This window comes from Pelophylax lessonae (genome assembly GCF_965119305.1).
Source record: "Pelophylax lessonae genome assembly, chromosome: 8".
In the NCBI taxonomy this organism is placed as follows: Eukaryota; Metazoa; Chordata; class Amphibia; order Anura; family Ranidae; genus Pelophylax; species Pelophylax lessonae.
In genome coordinates, this window is record NC_138775.1 from 76,769,935 (window position 1) to 76,788,311 (window position 18,377).

The 18,377-nt window shown below is 49.0% G+C and overlaps 1 protein-coding gene across 1 annotated transcript in view; it reads right to left on the reverse strand.

Moving 5' to 3' along the window:
- Positions 1–18,377, reverse strand: part of TSEN2 (tRNA splicing endonuclease subunit 2) — an 83,123-nt gene that overhangs the window by 31,581 nt on the left and 33,165 nt on the right. Inside the window, exons 8-9 of the mRNA XM_082266534.1 lie at positions 15,844–15,880; positions 2,007–2,118 (exon numbers count right to left, since the gene is read on the reverse strand). Of these exons, the coding sequence (XP_082122660.1) occupies positions 2,007–2,118; positions 15,844–15,880 (149 nt within the window). The remainder of the gene's footprint in view (positions 1–2,006; positions 2,119–15,843; positions 15,881–18,377) is intronic.

Sequence of the window (18,377 nt, forward strand, 5' to 3'; positions counted from 1 at the left end):
GGTGTCATTTCACACCACTGCATTGTTCTGGTGTGCGCTTAAAAAAAAAAAAATACTGCATTTTTTTCTTTTTTCTTTTTTCTTTTTTTTTTACACACAGCAGGTTGTATTGGGAATCAGCACATCCCACCACTCTTGTGTGAATAGAACAGTCGTTTCTGTGTTTATTAAATGTCAGCAGCTGCAAAAAGTGTAAAATAATTAATAAACACACACCCACCTGTCCCACGATCCAGCGAGCTCACCCGAGCCATCGCTTCTCTCATCGGCACCCGGCTGTGACAGCGTGCGGCTTCACAGCTGGGTGGGCGCTGCTACTGCATGAATCGCACTTCACCTCCTGAATGGTCTGGAAATCTTTTGGGACCTGTGACGTGTCCCAGAAGACTGCAGGGAGGGAGGGGGAGAAGTAAACTTTAACTTGGATCGACTAAGTGATCCGAGCAGAAGTGGGAGGGGGCAGCTGTCAAAACTAGGTACCCCCCCCCCCCCCCCCCAAAAAAAAATGACATGCCAAAATGTGGCAGGGGAAGGGGGAGTACTTAAAGCGTTTGTTACCCTTAAAATATATATATATATATATATATATATATATATATATATAGAGAGATCCGGTTCCCTTAAAGCATGTTATACAGCACAATGCTTGTGCTGTGCAATTTGGCCACTTCTAGCACCTAAAAAACCTGGCTGATCCTGACAGTTTCTGCCCTCCCCACTGTACACTGACCACAGTGTATCATGGCTACTGAGCACTGACACCGTGGTCAGTGTGTGTGCCTCCACCACCAGCAGCCCTGCTCTCTGCTCTCCTGTGTCTCCTCTGTCCTCCTTCCCCCTCCCCTCCTTGCCTGCCTATGAGCTCCATTTCATGGCCCGCCCTCCCCTCCTGCTGCTCAAATAACTGTTGATATGTTATATAATCCTGTTTGTCTCCTAAGCCTGTGTGCCTCTGTGTTTTATAAAAAATGCTGTATATACCTGATTGTAGTGTGCTGCTCGGCGATCACGTGACCAGCTGGTTCTCTCTCTCTTTCTCCTCCCGAGTGACATTAGCAGGGGAATCTTGGCTCGACCCCTGCAGCTGTCAGACGGGAAGAGGGAGAACCAGTCAATCATGTAATCACCAAGCAGCACACTGAAATCAGGTATATACAGCATATATATATATATATATATATATACACAACACAGAGACATAGGTACACAGGCTTAAGAAACAAAAAGGGTTATACAAAGTCCTGCAAGTGGCTTAACAACCACTTTAAAGCAGAACTTCCCATTTTGTGTGGAGCTACGCTTTATTGAAATGGCACTTGTGACTTTTTAATAAAGTTCTAACAAAAAAGTAAACTATGCAAGTCATTGGGATTGGCGTGTCTGCATTTTTTTTCACCCAGAGCACACCAGAAGCCGTTTGTGTTCAGCAAGGCTGCTGGTGTGAATGGACCCTAAAAAGGTGTTTGAACAGGTAAAAAAACTGCAGTTCATCTCCTCATTACATACACTTTACCCCTTGTTATTTTTTTAAAACACTGCAAGTACTGACAAATACATGATGGTCTGCTCCTAATTTCCTGAAGTAGGTGGACTATGCTGACACTGCTCCATTGAAATTCTATGAAGTGCTGTCAGCCATGAAGTTTTCACCTACAGTAGCATCTTCTCTTCTCTTCGCAGCACTCACTCCCCTCCCATAACACTGTGAAATATGCATCTACAGGATAGCCATGCTAAATAGGTTTTTTTTTTTTGCCCACACATACACCTAGAACGGTGTCTAAATGAAATACGTGCTTTTACCATGATTTTATAAACAAGATTTTATTAAGTTCTTTTCTGTGCTACCATTAACTATGTCATGGGGTACTTGCTTTGTTTGATTGTAGTGAATTGTATTCCTACAATTTCCTTTGCTGCACTGATGTGCTTCCTAGCCAGTTTCTTATTATCTGCGTGTCAGATGCACACATTAAAGTCTGAAGCTCTCCTCCTGTCCGTTTTACCTTAGAAACATTCATTGTTGTCCTGTTCAGACCAGATAAAGACCTCCAGGTCAATGGTCGCAGTGGAGAACCTTCATAATCAGCATCAACAAGTTCCACAATCACAGAATAACTAAGAAAAAAAACAAAAAAAAACTTTAACCATATAGAGCTTTATACAGCTTAAAGAGACTAGAAAGAATCAAATGATTTCACATTATTTATAATAAGGGGGCTGTTTAGTGATTCACGGCTCTCAACAAATTCAGTTCCATAGAAGACAGTAATCAGATCCCTTATATGAAAATCAGCTAACCAAACAACATATGCTGCCATAGAAGACCAAAATTCTATAGTATATTTTTCATATGGTTCATCATCCCCTAACATCTAGTCTGTCAGTGCAGCTAAACTTTATGGAGCTGGGGAAAAAAAAAACAAAAAAAAAACGCTTGCAATGATACCCCAGAATAGCACATTGCTGATCCAAATATTTTGGAGGAAAAAAAAAAAATGGGATTTTTGTTACTTACCGTAAAAGCCCTTTTTCTGAGTTCATTGACTGACACAGTGCTCCATATTCAGACCCATAGGATTATATTGCCCCCTACAGGAGCAGGACGCTAGGCAGAAAAAACAAACTTGGCTACACCTATGGGCAGTCCTAGCGTACATAAATCCCCCTCTGATATAGGCATCCAGTTTAGTAACAAGCAGTATCAGAAGTATACCAAACTCCACAGAGGGGTGGGTTCTGTGTCAGTCAATGAACGCAGGGAAAGGGATTTTACGGTAAGTAACAAAAATCCCATTTTCACTTTCGTTCACTGACGGACATATTCAGAACCATAGGAACGTCCCCAAGTAGTGCAAAAAAGGAAAATGAGGGGTGGGACAAAAAACCCAAGGCTAAACACAAGAAGCCAAACCGGGTAACAGGAGCCCTACCTGAAAAAAACATAGCCCCAAAGAGGGAACAGACCCTCTAAACAGCAGCCTGCAAAACCTTGCAGCAAAAGAAAGCATCCGCAGATGCCAACATGTCCACTTTATAAAAGCTCGTGACAGTGTGCACCGACGACCAGGTGGCCACCTTGCAAACTTGAAGCAGACAGCCCCTTCCTTGGTCTGTCTGTAATCACAAAAAGAGTCTGACCTCCGAACGGACCTTGGGATGAGAAGGCCTGGGACACAAGGAAAACAACATACAGTCCTCTATCAAACAGAAGTCAGAAACAACATTAGGTAGGAACGATGGACATGGACGAAGAACCGCCTTATCTTTGTGGACCACCAAATAGGGAGTATGACAAGATAAAGCCACCAGTTCCAACACCCTGCGAGAGGTGATAGCCACCAAAAAGGCCACCTTCTGGTACAAGGTATGCAAGGAAATCTCTATCCCTTAACACCTGGCTCTAAATAGCCACGCTGTCAAAGCCAGCGATTGTAAAGAAGGATGGACGATTGGCCCTTGGGACAACAGGTCCTCCCCGAGAGACAGTCTCCAAGGGACATCCGCGACCAGCTGCACTAAGTCGGCGTACAAGGATCGGAGGGGCCAGTCCAGGGCCACCAGAGTGACCACAATCCTTTCCGCCTCAATTCTGGCAGGAGCAAGGAAGGCATACATCAGACGATACTGGCTCCACAGCACCACTAGGGCATCTGTGGCGTCTGCCAGAGGATCCCGCGACCTTGCCACAAACCTCAGAACCTTCCTGTTGGGCAGAGATGCCACGAGAGCCACATCGGGGGTTCCCCACCGCCGACACAGCAGATGAAACACGTCCGGATGCAGGGACCACTCCCCTTGGTCCAGCACCTGCCAACTGAGGAATTTGCCTGCCAATTGTCTACGTCTAGAATGTACACGGCAGAGTGTGTGGGAACGTGGCTTTCTGCCCACAAGAGGATGCCGGAGACTTTCAGTGCTGCCAGCACACTTTTTGTGCCGCCCTGGTGATTGACATAAGCTACTGCGGTAGCATTGTCCGATTGGATCCGTACCGGGCGCCCCCAGAGACGTTCCGTCCACTGGATCCAGGCCCAGCCTAATCGTTCGCATTTCCAACACATTGATCGGTAGCCTGGACTCCTCCAGCGTTCAACATCTCTGAGCTGATCCCAGCCCTAGGACACCTTCCCACCCGGACAGGCTGGCATTCATCATAACCACTGTTCAATACAAGGGGAGAAAGGACTTGCCCTGATGAAGGGCCAGAGATCGAATCCACCAGATCAGAGAAACCCTAGCCAACCGGCTCAAACGAATCTGATTTTCCAGAGACTTGGGACACTTGTCCCACTTTAACAGGATCTCCCTCTGGAAGAACCTCGTATGGAACGGACTAAACCGGACCACCTTGAAGGTAGACACCATTAGGCCCAGCACCTGCATGCAAGTCCGAAGGAAGGACCACTTGTGGGACAGCAACAGATGAATCATGGAATGCAACTTCTGGAGTTTCTCCAATGGGAAGAACACTCTGGCCCGTGCTGAATCCGGAGTCGGACCCAGGTAAACCAATTTTCTGGACGGGGTCATGGCGGACTTCTGGTAGTTTAGCAGCCAACCAAACTCCTCTAAGGTCTGTACTGTGATCGCCACGTCGTCTGTCAATGCAGACGAGGACTCTACCCACAATAAAAAGTTCGTCCAGATAACCCAGCACAGCAATCCCCCGCTGGCACAGCAACGCCAAGACCAGGGCCAACACCTTCCTGAAGACCCGAGGAGCGGAGGCAAGACCAAAAGGGTAATGCCACAAACTGATAGTGGTCCTCCCTGACAGCAAAACAAAGAAAATGCTGGCGTCGGACACAAATCGAAATGTGCAAGTAGGCATCTTGGATGTCGACAGAGGCAGGAAATCCCCTTGATGCAGAGAAGCCACCACAGATGGAATGGATACCATTCTGAACTTCTGCACATGCACAAAACAATTTAGGGCCTTAAGGTCCAGAATCGGACGAACCCTGCCCCCCCCCCTTTTTTTGGGAACAAACAGGTTTGAAAACAGTTCCGCAACCAGAAAACTTATGTGCAGAGAAAGAAGGACCCCATCTACAACGAGACTCCTGCACATTCTCCTTCCCAGACTATGGAAGGAATGTACTCTTCCTCCCCGTGCGACTCTTAATGATGTCATCCAGGATAGCCACAGACAGTTGCCTTGCAAAGAGAAATCGGCGAGGGCCTTTTTGGAGGTTTGGTCCGCAGACCAACACTTAAGCCACAAAACACGCTGAGGCACCACCGCCAAAACAGGGAGCTTGGAAAGCAAAGGAGCCGTATCCAAAGATGCATTGCACACAAATTGCAGCCCCTGGACCAACTGGTCCGCCAGCTAAACATAAACAGGGGGAACCTGCTCACTACCCAGACCTTGTCGCAAAAGTTTTGCCCACTCAGTCAGAGTTTGGGACACCAGGACAGTGGTCAGGAAGGGCTGCAAAGCCGAACCGGCAATAGTAAACATGGTGCAGGCCACAGACTCTGCTTTTCTATCAGCCAGGCCTTTAAAAGCCAGAGATTCCTCCACCTGTATCATGGTTGCCTTATTCAACCTGGAAACAGGAGGGTCCACTTCTTCAGAAGAGATGCCTTAAAAGGATACCGCACCGCAAAGGGACGTTTTAGATGCTCCCAATCCTTGTAGACAAATTTGTCAAAGTAGGTAGAATAAGGAAAGGCTTTGGCCAAACGAGACGGCTTGTGAGTGCCATAGGGGATGGCCACATCTGCAGTGGCTTTAGCAGCATCCTCCATTTTAAATGTTTTACGCACTGAAGTAATAAGTGCGTGCACCAGCGCCTTCTCATGTGCTGCCGCAGCCCTGGAGGAGTCATCCTCACTATCAGATGGATTAGGGAGTGTGGCGTCCAGGCCCACAGGCCGGGCAACATGCACAGCAGCAGAGCCAGATTCAGAATCCAACGAGACTGATGAAGCAGGAGAGAGCGGGAAATGCTTCCTGCTAGTCTTAAGTCCAAACACCACCCTTACCCAGGAAACAAAGGACTCCAGGACTGCCGTCAGTGCTTCAATGGGGACCTGAGACCGAGGGACCTGCTGCCTCCTGGAGGGCAGATGTGCTCCTGAGACTCCATTGAGAAAGAGGGTACCCACAGACCAAAAGTTTTTTGGCACTGCCTGGGGACCCACCTATTCAGAGCCTGAACCCCCTCGCACTGCAGCAGAGAAGGGGACACCCAACCAGAATTCCCCACCCCACGGAAGGAGCACTGGTCACCAAGCAGAAGCACCAGATGTCCCACCTGTAGAAAGCATCCTGAGAGGAGGAAGCCCATGAATCCACTAGAGGAATGGAGGAAAAGTCAAGAAGTAGTGTCTACTGCCGTGCGGCTCCAAAACAATGGCCGCCACTATTGCCAGTGCAGTACAGTAGCCTGGCCGACCAGCGAAAAATGCCCGCCAGGCCACAAGAAAATAGCTGCTCAGGAGAAGTCTACAGGCAATAAAAAACATGGCTGCCGCACCCAAAGACCAAGCTTTGGCACCACGAGGCTCCCTGGGAGAGTGTTTTGATCCCTGCGGGAGCAAGGGCCCAACACACCAAAAGAAAAAAAAAAGAGGGACACCAGGTATGTGGACCCCAAACGGTCCCAGCGCCCACCCCCTATGAAGTGGGGGGCTGTCGGCCAAGAGGAACGCTGAGACTGAGGCCAGGCCCAGTCGTATGCAACCTCACGAGGCGTTTAACTCGCAGACCAGCCTCTGTCCATTGGGGCTCTTCCGTGGCCGACCTAGTGCGAAACTGAGGTCTGCGCGCGCTCGCTGGCCAGACTGGGGTGACTACTGGATCTAGATTATCCAGCCTGTCGCCCAGTCCAGCACTTGATTGTAAAACATTTCTGGCTAAAAAGAAAAACACTGCCAGGACCAGAGATCCCAGCAAGGAACTAGGTCCTTACTCCTGACTAGGCAGAAAAAAAACCTATAACAGGGAAAGGGAGTATACCCCCTGGGACTGCCCATAGGCATAGCCAGATTCTTTTTCTGCCTAGTGACCTACTCCTTTAGGGGGCAGTATAACCCGATGGTCTGCACACGCTCGATGGCCAGACTGGGGGGGGGGGGGGGTACCACTGGATCTAAATATCTAGCTAGCACGTCGCCCAGCCCGGCAGTTGATTGTAGATTTCCGCAGGAATAACCAGAAAGAAAAAAAAAATCACTAAGGATGCAAAAAAGTGCTAGAAACAAAGATCCCAGCAGGGAGCTAGGTCCCTACTCCTGCGACTAGGCAGACAAAAAAAAACTGGAGGCATATAGCAGAGAGAGGGGGATTTATACCAGCTAGGACTGCACATAGGCGTAGCCAAGTTTTTTTTTTTCTGCCTAGTGTCCTACTCCTGTAGGGGGCAATATAACCCTATGGTTCTGAATATGGAGTGCTGCATCTGTCACTGAATGAAAGAAAAAATGTTTTTTCCTAGTTTCTGTTAAATTTTTTTGCAAATAAGTATTTTTTTCTTCTTCACTCATGAGCGCTGATGAGGTTTCACTGATGGGCACAAGTGAGGCTGCACTGATAGGGGGGCACTGACAAGGCTGCACTGATGGGCACTCCATTATCAGTGTAAATGTGCCCTGTCAGCCTTACCAGTTATCGGTTTTCCTTTCCTCACACAGTGACAGTGTGTGAGGAAAGAAATGCGGATACATTTCAAGTTTGTTTACATGTGATCAGCTGTGATTGGACACTGCTGATCACATGGTAAAGAGCCACTGTGATTTGCCCTTTACCTCGATCTGTAATCAGCTGTGTCCAAAAGGCACAGCGGTCAGAGAGCGTGCCCAATGCATGACCCAGGGGGCACGCGGGAGCCATGTTCATGGTTGGATGTCCATAGTTGCTCTCCCAGAACTAGATAGCTGTGCTGTAGCTGTCTTTCAGCTATGCAGCGGTATTGAAGTGGTTAAGAACTAAAGTATATTCAGTGTAAAGAAGAAGTGTAAGGAGCACAAGGAGTCCTGGAAGTGATAGTTTGGCCCCCACAGAGCCCTGATCTTCAAAAACTGTGTGCAAGTGTACCTAGAAGAATTGATGCTGGTTTGAAGGTTTCTATTTTGTTAATTGACAATAAACCATTAACACTTCTATTTCTGAAAGCATTCCTAATTTACAGCATTTTTTCACACCTGCGTAAAACGTTTGCCCAGTACTGTACATATTTAACATTGTAAATATGTTAAATTGGCTTTATATTAGGAACATTTTTTTTCAAATTGTTCTGTTCAACAGCACATCTGAGCTCCTGTTGGAAGTCATGTGAGAGACATGTTGAGCAGTAACCTAGGTTGTTACTGGTAGTAATGCAACATACATTTATGGAGGATACTTTTAGTGTCATTGTAACCATACTATCTATTAAATTTATATTGAAATGTGGCGAATATATCATCAGATGTTGTCTTTGGTTTTATACAGTATATACACACACCATAAAATACTGTAGATGTTATATACTAAATAAATACACAATTATAAATCATTTTTGAATTGTCAGTTTGAATGGCAGTTTCTTCAAAGCGTCCCTTTTTATGAGTTTTGTTAGAAAAAACAATTTTAAAGGTTATTTGCAGGTAATTCATGCTCAAGCCTACCACTACGTCAAAGTACCCCATTGTCAGTGGGTCCTACACTATCCATAAAATGAAGGATAAATCCCACCTCTCTAAACTATTGGAGATACTAACTCCTTACATGGGAGAGATGTGCTTGAACTGCCCTATAAGGGACTCGTCCTATATCTGCTTACTAGTGGACACGGATAACGAAGTACACGTGTGGGAGGGTTATAGATTTTAGTTAGGGGTGACCGAGTAAAGGGGGCTGAATACAAATGCATGCCAAATTGTTAAGATATTAATTTATAAAAAAAATTGAAAATCATTTATCATTTTACTTCCACTTCACAGTTATGTGCCACTTTGTGTTGGTCTATCACATAAAATCCCAAAAAACTGAATTTTTGTAAAATCTTACCTGTAAAATTCCTTTCTCTGAGTCCTCCGACAGTCGCCGCCTCTTCATATTCGTCACATATGGGGTATTAGACTTTGCTCCGAAGGAGTAGCTAGGCAACAGAATATGTTAACAATAAAGCTTTAACATATCCCACCCTCAAGGGGTGGTCCCCTCAGTCAATACCCTCCTACTTCCTGCAACCATATCTCAGTTTTAGTGGAATAGCAGTAGAGTATACATTCAAACCCCAAAAGAGGGGCGGGGGCGGCGACTGTCGGAGGACTCAGAGAAAGGAATTTTACAGGTAAGATTTTACAAAAATTCCGTTTTCTCTTACGTCCTCCGACAGTCGCCGCCTCTTCATATTCGTCACATATGGGGACGTCCCAAAGCAGTGCAAACATGAGGGGTGGGAAACGCATCCACGCCGAAAGGCAACGCAGTCTCCACATCAAAGAAAGGAACCTTACCAAAGGAAGGAAACCAGCTGGGCAACAGCAAAAATAAGTGCTCAACAGGAGCAACAACCCAGGAAAAGACAAAAAACCAGGGGATACAAAACTTATCCCAACAGCCAGGAGTCCCCAACAAGGGACCCTAGGGAACAGCCGCACTAAGAACCTTGCGGCCAAAGGAAGCATCCGCCGATGCCTGAACATCTACTTTGTAGAATTTTGTGAAAGTGTGTACGGTCGACCAAGTCGCCGCCTTACACACCTGGGCTACAGAAGCCCCATGACGACAGGCCCAAGACGTACTCAGAGATCTAGTAGAGTGCGCCTTCACAGGCACAGGGGGAACCTTCCCCTGCAAGGCATAGGCCTTCAATGGTCTGCCTGATCCATTTGGCAATGGTAGAGGCGGAAGCCGCCATGCCCTTCCGAGGACCCTCTGGAAGAACAAACAAGGAGTCCGTCTTTCGAAAAGACTCAGTCGATTTAAGGTAAACCCTAATCGCCCGAACAACATCCAGAGAATGCAATCTCACCTCCTTTGGATGTTTAGGCTTCGTGCACAACGAAGGCAAAACAATATCCTCGTTAAGATGGAATTCCGAAACTCGTTTCGGCAGAAAAGAAGGATTAGGTCGCAAGACCACCTTATCCAAATGAACAACCAGGTACGGAGACTTGCAGGACAAAGCCGCCAGTTCCGACACTCTGCGAGCCGAAGTGATCGCCACCAAAAAGGCGACCTTTTTGGACAACATAGACAACGAGATCTCCCTGATCTGTTCAAAAGGAGCACGTTGTAACACAGATAGGACTAGATTCAAGTCCCAAGGGGGCAAAGGATCCCTCCTAGGAGGAACCAGATGCCGCACACCCTGAATAAAAGTGCCAACCAAGGAGTTGGAAGCCACGGGACATTGAAACAGAACGGCCAGCGCAGACACCTGACCCTTTATCGTAGCCAGCGCCAAACGCTGATCGACACCCGTCTGAAGGAAAGACAGCACACGGGAAACCGAGTACGTGCGGGGTGAAAACCCCCTGGACTCACACCAGGCAAAATAGGCCTTCCAAGTACGGTAATAAACCTTTCCCGAGGAAGACTTCCTCGCGTTGATCAAGGTATGAACAACCTCTGGAGAGAGACCCTTCTCCTTCAGGACCTCGGTCTCAACAGCCAGGCCGTCAAAGCCAGCGACTGTAAAGCAGGATGGTAAATCGGTCCTTGAGACAGTAGATCGTCCCGAAGAGGCAGACGCCAGGGGGCGTCGACCGCCAGATTCACGAGGTCTGCGTACCAGGACCGGCGAGGCCAGTCCGGTGCCACAAGAATCACCGTGCTGCGTTCCGAGTGTAACCTGCGAAGGAACCGGGACAGCAACTGAATCGGTGGAAACGCGTACATCAGCCTGTACTGATGCCACGGGGCCACTAACGCGTCCGACGCGTCTGCCCGAGGGTCGCGCGTCCTTGCCACGAACCTCTTCACCTTGTAGTTGAGGCGAGACGCGAACAGGTCCACATCTGGAAGACCCCACTTCGCGCACAACATCTGGAAGACAGCCGGATGGAGAGACCATTCCCCCTGATCCAGGGTCTGGCGACTCAGATAGTCCGCCCGCCAGTTCTCCACTCCCGGAATGTGAACCGCCGTTATCGCCGGGACATGAGTCTCGGCCCAAGACAGAATGTCGGCCACTTCTCGAGCCGCTCGGGCACTCCTGGTGCCCCCTTGGTGGTTGATGTAGGCCACCGCCGTGGCATTGTCCGTCTGCACCCGAACCGGGCAGCCCTGCAGCCGGTCCGTCCAGCGATGAAGACAGAGCCTTATCGCACGCAATTCCAGAATGTTGATCGGGAGGGAAGACTCCCCCTCCGACCAGGTCCCCTGGGCGGACAGAACGCCCAGAACACCACCCCAGCCCGACAGGCTGGCATCCGTGGTGATTATCGTCCACGAGATCGGACGAAACGACTTGCCCCCGGACACCAACGGGGACTGGAGCCACCACAGAAGGTTTTCCCTGGTGCGATGACTCAACGAGATCTGAAGATCCAGAGATTGAGGTCGCCCGTCCCACTTGGACAAGATCTCCGCCTGGAGACCCCGCGTGTGAAACTGCGCGAAAGGAATCGCCTCGAAAGCCGAGACCATCAATCCCAGACATCTCATACACGTCCGCAGAGACGAGTTCGGAACGTCCCTGAGGGACCTGACTTCCTCCTGAAGAGTCCTGAGTTTGTCTTCCGGCAGGAAGACCTTCGCCTGCACCGAGTCCAGTATCATTCCCAGATAGGGAAGACGAACCGACGGACTCAGTGTCGACTTTGGAACATTTATCGTCCAACCGAACTCCTGCAGAGTTTGCATCGTGACAGACAGGTCCTTCTCCAGACCCTGACTGGTCGCAGACCGAATCAGAATGTCGTCCAGATACCCCAGGACAGAAATGCCCTGGGCCCTCAATAATGCCAGAACCGGTGCAAGCACCTTGGTGAAGACCCGCGGAGCCGAGGCGAGCCCAAAGGGCAACGCCACGAACTGGTAGTGATCCTCCGCAATGGCAAATCGAAGGTATCTCTGATGACCCTCGAATATGGGGATGTGAAGATACGCATCCTTCAAATCGATGGAGGCCATGATTTCCCCCGGAACCAGGGCAGCCACCACCGAGCGCAGGGATTCCATGCGGAACTTGCGAACCCGCACAGAGCGGTTCAGAGCTTTCAAATCCAGAATCGGACGAACCTTGCCCTCCTTTCTGGGCACGGTGAACAGATTGGAATAAAACCCCCGAAACCTGTCCCGATGAGGCACCGGAACCACCACTCCCTGAGCCCTCAGGTCCCGCACCGCCAGGTGCAGATCCCGCAGGCGCTCTGGAGACAGTTGTAGATTTGAGGGAAAAAATCTGCTCTCTGGCCGAGAGAGAAACTCGATCTTGTAACCAGATCGAACGATTTCCAGAACCCATCTGTCCCGCACACGGGCCAACCAGGGCTGAAGAAAACCGAGCAAGCGTCCCCCCACCCCAAAACTGGGTGAGGGCGCCCCTTCAGGCCGAACTGTTATGGGCCGCAGGTCCGGATTGGCCGGACTTCTGTTTCCCAGACCAGGGTTTCTTCTGAGAGCCCTGGCCTTTGAACGGTTTGCCCTTGTAGTGCGGCCGAAAGGCACGAAAGGACCCCTGAGGGGGCCGAAAATTCGCATGCTTCTTCCCAGAAGCCCCCTTAGCCTTGGGGAAATGGGGCAAGAGAGTGCTCTTACCCCCGGTGATCCCCTTAATCAACACATCCAGGGACTCCCCAAAAAGGCGAGACCCATCATAAGGCAGATTGGCTAAGGTTTTACGTGAAGATTGGTCCACCGACCAACATTTCAACCAAACCAGGCGGCGAGACAACACCGCCACGCTGTGCACACGTGCAGCCAACGGAATCAGGTCCAGGTCCGCATCACACAGATACATGACACCCTGGTGGATCTGATCCACCATGTCCAGGGTCGCCGCCGAGGCCGAATCGGCCACTAGGACGCGCCTAAGCATCTGCGTCCAACTTGCGATCGCCTGGGCCGCCATGAGAGAAGCAAATAGAGCCTTAAGCATAGAACCCGTAACAGAATAAGTATGACGGGCAAGAGACTCCAGTCTCCTATCCGTGGCATCACGGAAAACAGGGGATCCCTCTGCAGGAATCGCAGTGGCTTTGTTCAAAACCGCAATTGCATGATCCACTGGTGGAGGCACACACCACCGTTCATCAATGGCAGGGGAGAAAGGATAACGCAGCTTGAATTTACTTGGTACCGCAAAAGGTTTGCGCAGATCGCGCCATTGATCCTTTACAGCGCGCTGAAAATCAGCATTGCAGGGAAAAACCTGCGGCGTCCTGCGTTTTCTCTGCGTCTCATAAGCCGCCAAGGCAGCGGGGGGACACACTTCGTCCTGCAAACGTAGCGTCTGCTTAATGGAAGCAATCAACTCATCCATGATTGCAAGCTCTTCAGGCGAGCCAGGGGGAGAATTATCAACCCCCTCAACCTCAGCCTCTACCTCAGACCCCACTAGATCAAGAGAGGAGCGGGACCCCGATAGGGGGGTCCCTGCCAGAACAGCCCCATCACCTTCACCCTCAGAATCGGAGGACAGAGCAACTCTGGGCCGTTTAGTAGATTGAGCAGCCATCAGCATTTGCACCTGGGCAGCAAGGCCAGCCACAATAGTGGCTAAATCCCCCCCTGGGGGGGAAACAGCGGTCCCCTGGCTTTCCACCAATACTGTGGGAAACTTGCCCTCCTGAGAATCCATTGCCCCTGTACGCCAGACAACCAAGGGTTAACTGCCCCCTTTCAGCAAGCGCGGTAAGCGCAGCCCACCGCACACACTCAGGCACAATGAGACCCCCACAGGGAATATACAGACTGAATACAGGCAATGGACAACAGGAATAGAAGGATAAAACCTGAGGAGACCCCGCTGCTGCTGCTGCCTCGACCGGTGTTCCAGGAAAAAGGAAGTGATGCTGCCAGGGCGCTCTATGTAAGCCTATGGAGGCTACAAGAAAATGGCCGCCGTGCATGTAAACCATGCGGCCGGAGCGGGCGCCGGTAAAATGGCGTCGTTTGGCGCCGAAACCGCCGCTCCACAGTGCATAAAAACACACACAATTTCATCCCATTATATGGATACATGTTAGATCGCCGCAGCGATCGCTGTATATGCCCCAACATGCCATTAAAAACATGCCCCACAGCACACAGCTTCCCACACTGCCCAGCCTGACACACACAGTGTCATACAGCTCCCCCCCCCTCTTGCAGCCCACAGCATGCAGCCGAGAGATAGGGAGACAAGCAGTGTGATTTAAAGGCAGGTTACACAGTCCCAGACTGAGACCCCCCCCAGACAGACAGGTCCCCACATAGACACACTTACCTCATATGGCGTGGGGAACCCGCACAGGCGAACAAGCCGCTGCACATGAGGCAGGGAGAGTCGCAATTCAAGACGCACACAATGGCAGTTAAGAAACCGCACAGCGTCCGGTGAGGTAGCCACCTCACCAAACATCCCTGCACCGAACAGGGATGGGTCGTTCACCGTGCCAGGAGCGTTACCTGGCTGAACGCTCGATGGCAGACTGGGAAGCCACTGACCCACGACCTGCGATCAGGGGGATCAGCCCGAGACCCAGTCCGCATGATCCTCTTCGTCCGAAGAACTAACTAATGCTGACAAAAACAACAGCTAAGTAAAGGTAGAGAAAAAACTCAAATAAAATATTAAAAAGAAGAAAGAGTCTGGGACAAAAAGTCCCAGCACAGAGAGAGCCAGCCACTCCTGACAAGCTAGACATTAAAACTGAGATATGGTTGCAGGAAGTAGGAGGGTATTGACTGAGGGGACCACCCCTTGAGGGTGGGATATGTTAAAGCTTTATTGTTAACATATTCTGTTGCCTAGCTACTCCTTCGGAGCAAAGTCTAATACCCCATATGTGACGAATATGAAGAGGCGGCGACAGTCGGAGGACGTAAGAGAAAATACATTTACGTTTTTGGTTGTAACATGGCAAAATGTTGAAAATTTCAAGGGGTATGAATTCTTTTTCAAGGCACTGTATATCTTGCCTGAAATTCCATTTTAAATGTTTTAACTCTTTAGAACAGCAAATTAAAATACAAAGCCTCTGGAGATCCAAAATGTTGCAAGTTTTTAACCACGGAGGAACAATATAAAGCGGTTTTCATATTGAAATGATACATGCTTACTTATAAAGCCATCATAAGTACTGTGCAAAATAGGTCATGGCACTTTCTAGAGGAATACTGCTCATAGTGTTTTTACTCTAATAAAAACTCTCTAAATTCCAGATCTCCCATGGCTTTTGAACCTCTTTTTGTGACTGAATATTGCAGCCAGGTTGTGTCAGACTTCCGCCTGCAGCAGCAGAGGTTTCCCTTTAAATTTCTAAACTTTTTAGAAATATAACGTGAATTTTAAATTAAGTTGTGATGGAATCAAAACCTAGAAGAATATATCCTTTCACAGATAAATAAGTGGTATTATTTGTAAAAGACGGTTGGAATCATTTACTGAAAGCAAATAGATTGTGTACTTTGCAAGTGCAGTTGCACTAGTTTTTCCCAGAGCTTAGTAAAAGTGGTAAAGCTTCACTTTGTAAAGAATACCCAGTCAGGTACAAGGAAAATAATTAAAAAAAAATGTATTTTTGCTTGCACGATTGGATGATGGAAATGAACAGAGCTTTGCCACACTTACAAAAGCTCTGGTGAAAATGAGTGCAACTGCACTTGCAGAGTGCACAGCCTATTTTACCTTCAGTAAATTCACCTGTGCCAGAAAAGTAAGCTCTAATAGCCACATATATTTTTCAGTTACCAACCTTGCGTGGTAGAAGGGTGGGCCTTTTCGATATAGCACTAGAAAAAAATAAAATAAAAATATAAATTAATAGAAAAAAATAAAATAAAAATATAAATTAATAAATTTGGATTTTTGACTTACCTTAAAATCCATTTCTCTGATGTTCATTGACAGACACAGCTCTGGATCTTTATAACCATTGGTTTCTACTGCCCGCCACAGGAGTAGGACTCTAGGCAGAAAAAGAATCAGACTATGCCAATGGGGAGTTCCAGGGGGTATACACCCTCTCCCTTCTATAGGTACTCAGTTTAGTTTAAGTATCAGAAGAATTACAACTCCACAGAGGGGTGGGTGCTGTGTCCGTCAATGAACATCAGAGAAATTGATTTTTTCGATAAATCAAAAATCCCATTTTCTCTTTCGTTCATTGAAGGACACAGCTCCTGATCTTGATACCCATTGGGACGTCCCAAAGCAGGGTTAAATATGAGGAGTGGGAACCGCAAACAAATTCCCAAGGCTAAACAGTAGCCAACCAGGCAACAGGAGCTCAACCAAAACAGCTGGAGCCCACCTGAAAAAAACAATACACCTTTGAAGAGGATCAGGTTCTCTAAACATCACCTTTCTATTGAGCCGAGATGCCAACAGATCCACCTTGGGGATGCCCCACTGGAGACCCAACTGATGAAACACCTCTGGATGAAGGGACCACTCCCCTTGGTCCAATGCCTGCCGACTGAGGTAATCCGCCTGCCAGTTTTCCACCCCGGGAATGTGTACAGCAGAGAGGGCTGGAACGAACCGTTCTGCCCACCTTAGAATGCCGGCTACCTCTAGAACCACCAGGACACTTCTTGTGCCCCCCTGGTGATTGGTCCAGACACAGTCTGATCGCTGGGAGTTCCAAGACATTGATCGGTAGTCTGGACTCTTCCAGTGTCCAGAGCCCCTCAGCAGAAATTTTGCCGAGAACGCCTCCCCAGCCGGACAGGCTGGCATCTGTGGTGACCACTGTCCAATACAAGGGGAGGAAGGATTTGCCCAGATGAAGCACCCCCATATCAAGGACTCCTGCATTCTCCGACCCAGCCGGATCGGATTGTCAAGAGACTGCAAAGCCTTGTCCCATTTGGCCAAAAATCTCCCTGCAGGGACCTCATATGGAACTGTGCAAACGGAACCGCCATGAAGGTCAACACCATCAGGCCCAGCAACCGCATGAAAGTCCAGGGGAATGATCATCTGCATAATTCAGTTCTGAAGCCTGTAATTCTTGGAGTTTGTCCAGAGGAAGAAGCACTCTGGCTAAGGCCGGGTCTAACGTCAGACCAAGATAGTCCAGCCTTGTGGACAGAACCAGAGCAGACTTGGGCAAAATTCAGAAGCTAGCCAAACTCCTGCAGAGTTCGTATGGTGATCTCTAGGTTTTCCACCATAGCAGTAAGAGACTCTGCTCGCAGAAAGAGGTCGTCCAAGTAGCCCAGTACCGCAATATCCCGTTGGCATAACAAAGCTAGCATCGGTGCTAACACTTTTGTGAAGACCCGAGGAGCAGAGGCGAGACCAAAGGGTAACACCACAAACAGATAATGGTCCTCTCCCACGGCTAAAGCAGAGGAAGCGCTCGTGACCGTCATATATCGGAATGTGAAAGTAAGCATCCTCAATGTCGATAGAGGCAAGAAAATCCTCCTGATATAGGGATACCACCACCGTGCGAATGGACTCCATTCTGAGGTTCTGCACCCGCACAATGCCTTGAGGTCCAGGATTGGACGCCCATAGCCTTCCTTCCTGGGAACTCTAAACAGGTTTGAGTAGAAACCCTGAAAACTTTCCGAAGTCAGAACTGGGACAATCACCCCATGAAGGAACAGGTCTTGTACTGCCACAAACAGACCCTGTGCGGTTCAGGGACAGGCGCAAGTTGGAAGAAAAGAACTTTGCTGGGGGACGAAAGAGCGAAACTCGATCTAGTAGCTGGACCAAATGACTTTGTGGACCCACTTATCTTGTAAAGAGTCAATCAGTCAAGGCCTTTTTAGAAGTCTGGTCTGCAGACCAACATTTGAGCCAAAAGATACGGAGGACCACTGCCGAAACAGCCACTAGGGAAGCTCCATCCAAAGAGGCATCCCAGATAAACTGCAACCCCTGGACAAGCTGGTCCGTCAGTTCAGCAAGGCGGGGGGGGAGCTGTTCTCCCTCCAGGTCACGACGTAAAAGCTTAGCCCACTCGGTCAGAGTTTACGACACCAGGGAAATGGTGAATACCGGCCTCGGTGCCGAACCATTCAGAGTGTACATATTGCGGGCCACAGCCTCCGCCTTCCTGCCAGCTGGATCCTTAAAGGCTGGGGGATCCTTCAACCAGAATCATGGTTGCCTGGTGGAACAGTCAACTACTTAATAAGGGACTCCTCATAGGGGTAATGCCTGGGAAATCTCTTAGGGACCCCAAGGGGACACTTTGGTCATCCCCACTCTTTAGCAATATAACCTCCCCGCACAGCCGATGGTCCGGTCGCTGGCGGCGCAGCCCCCCAG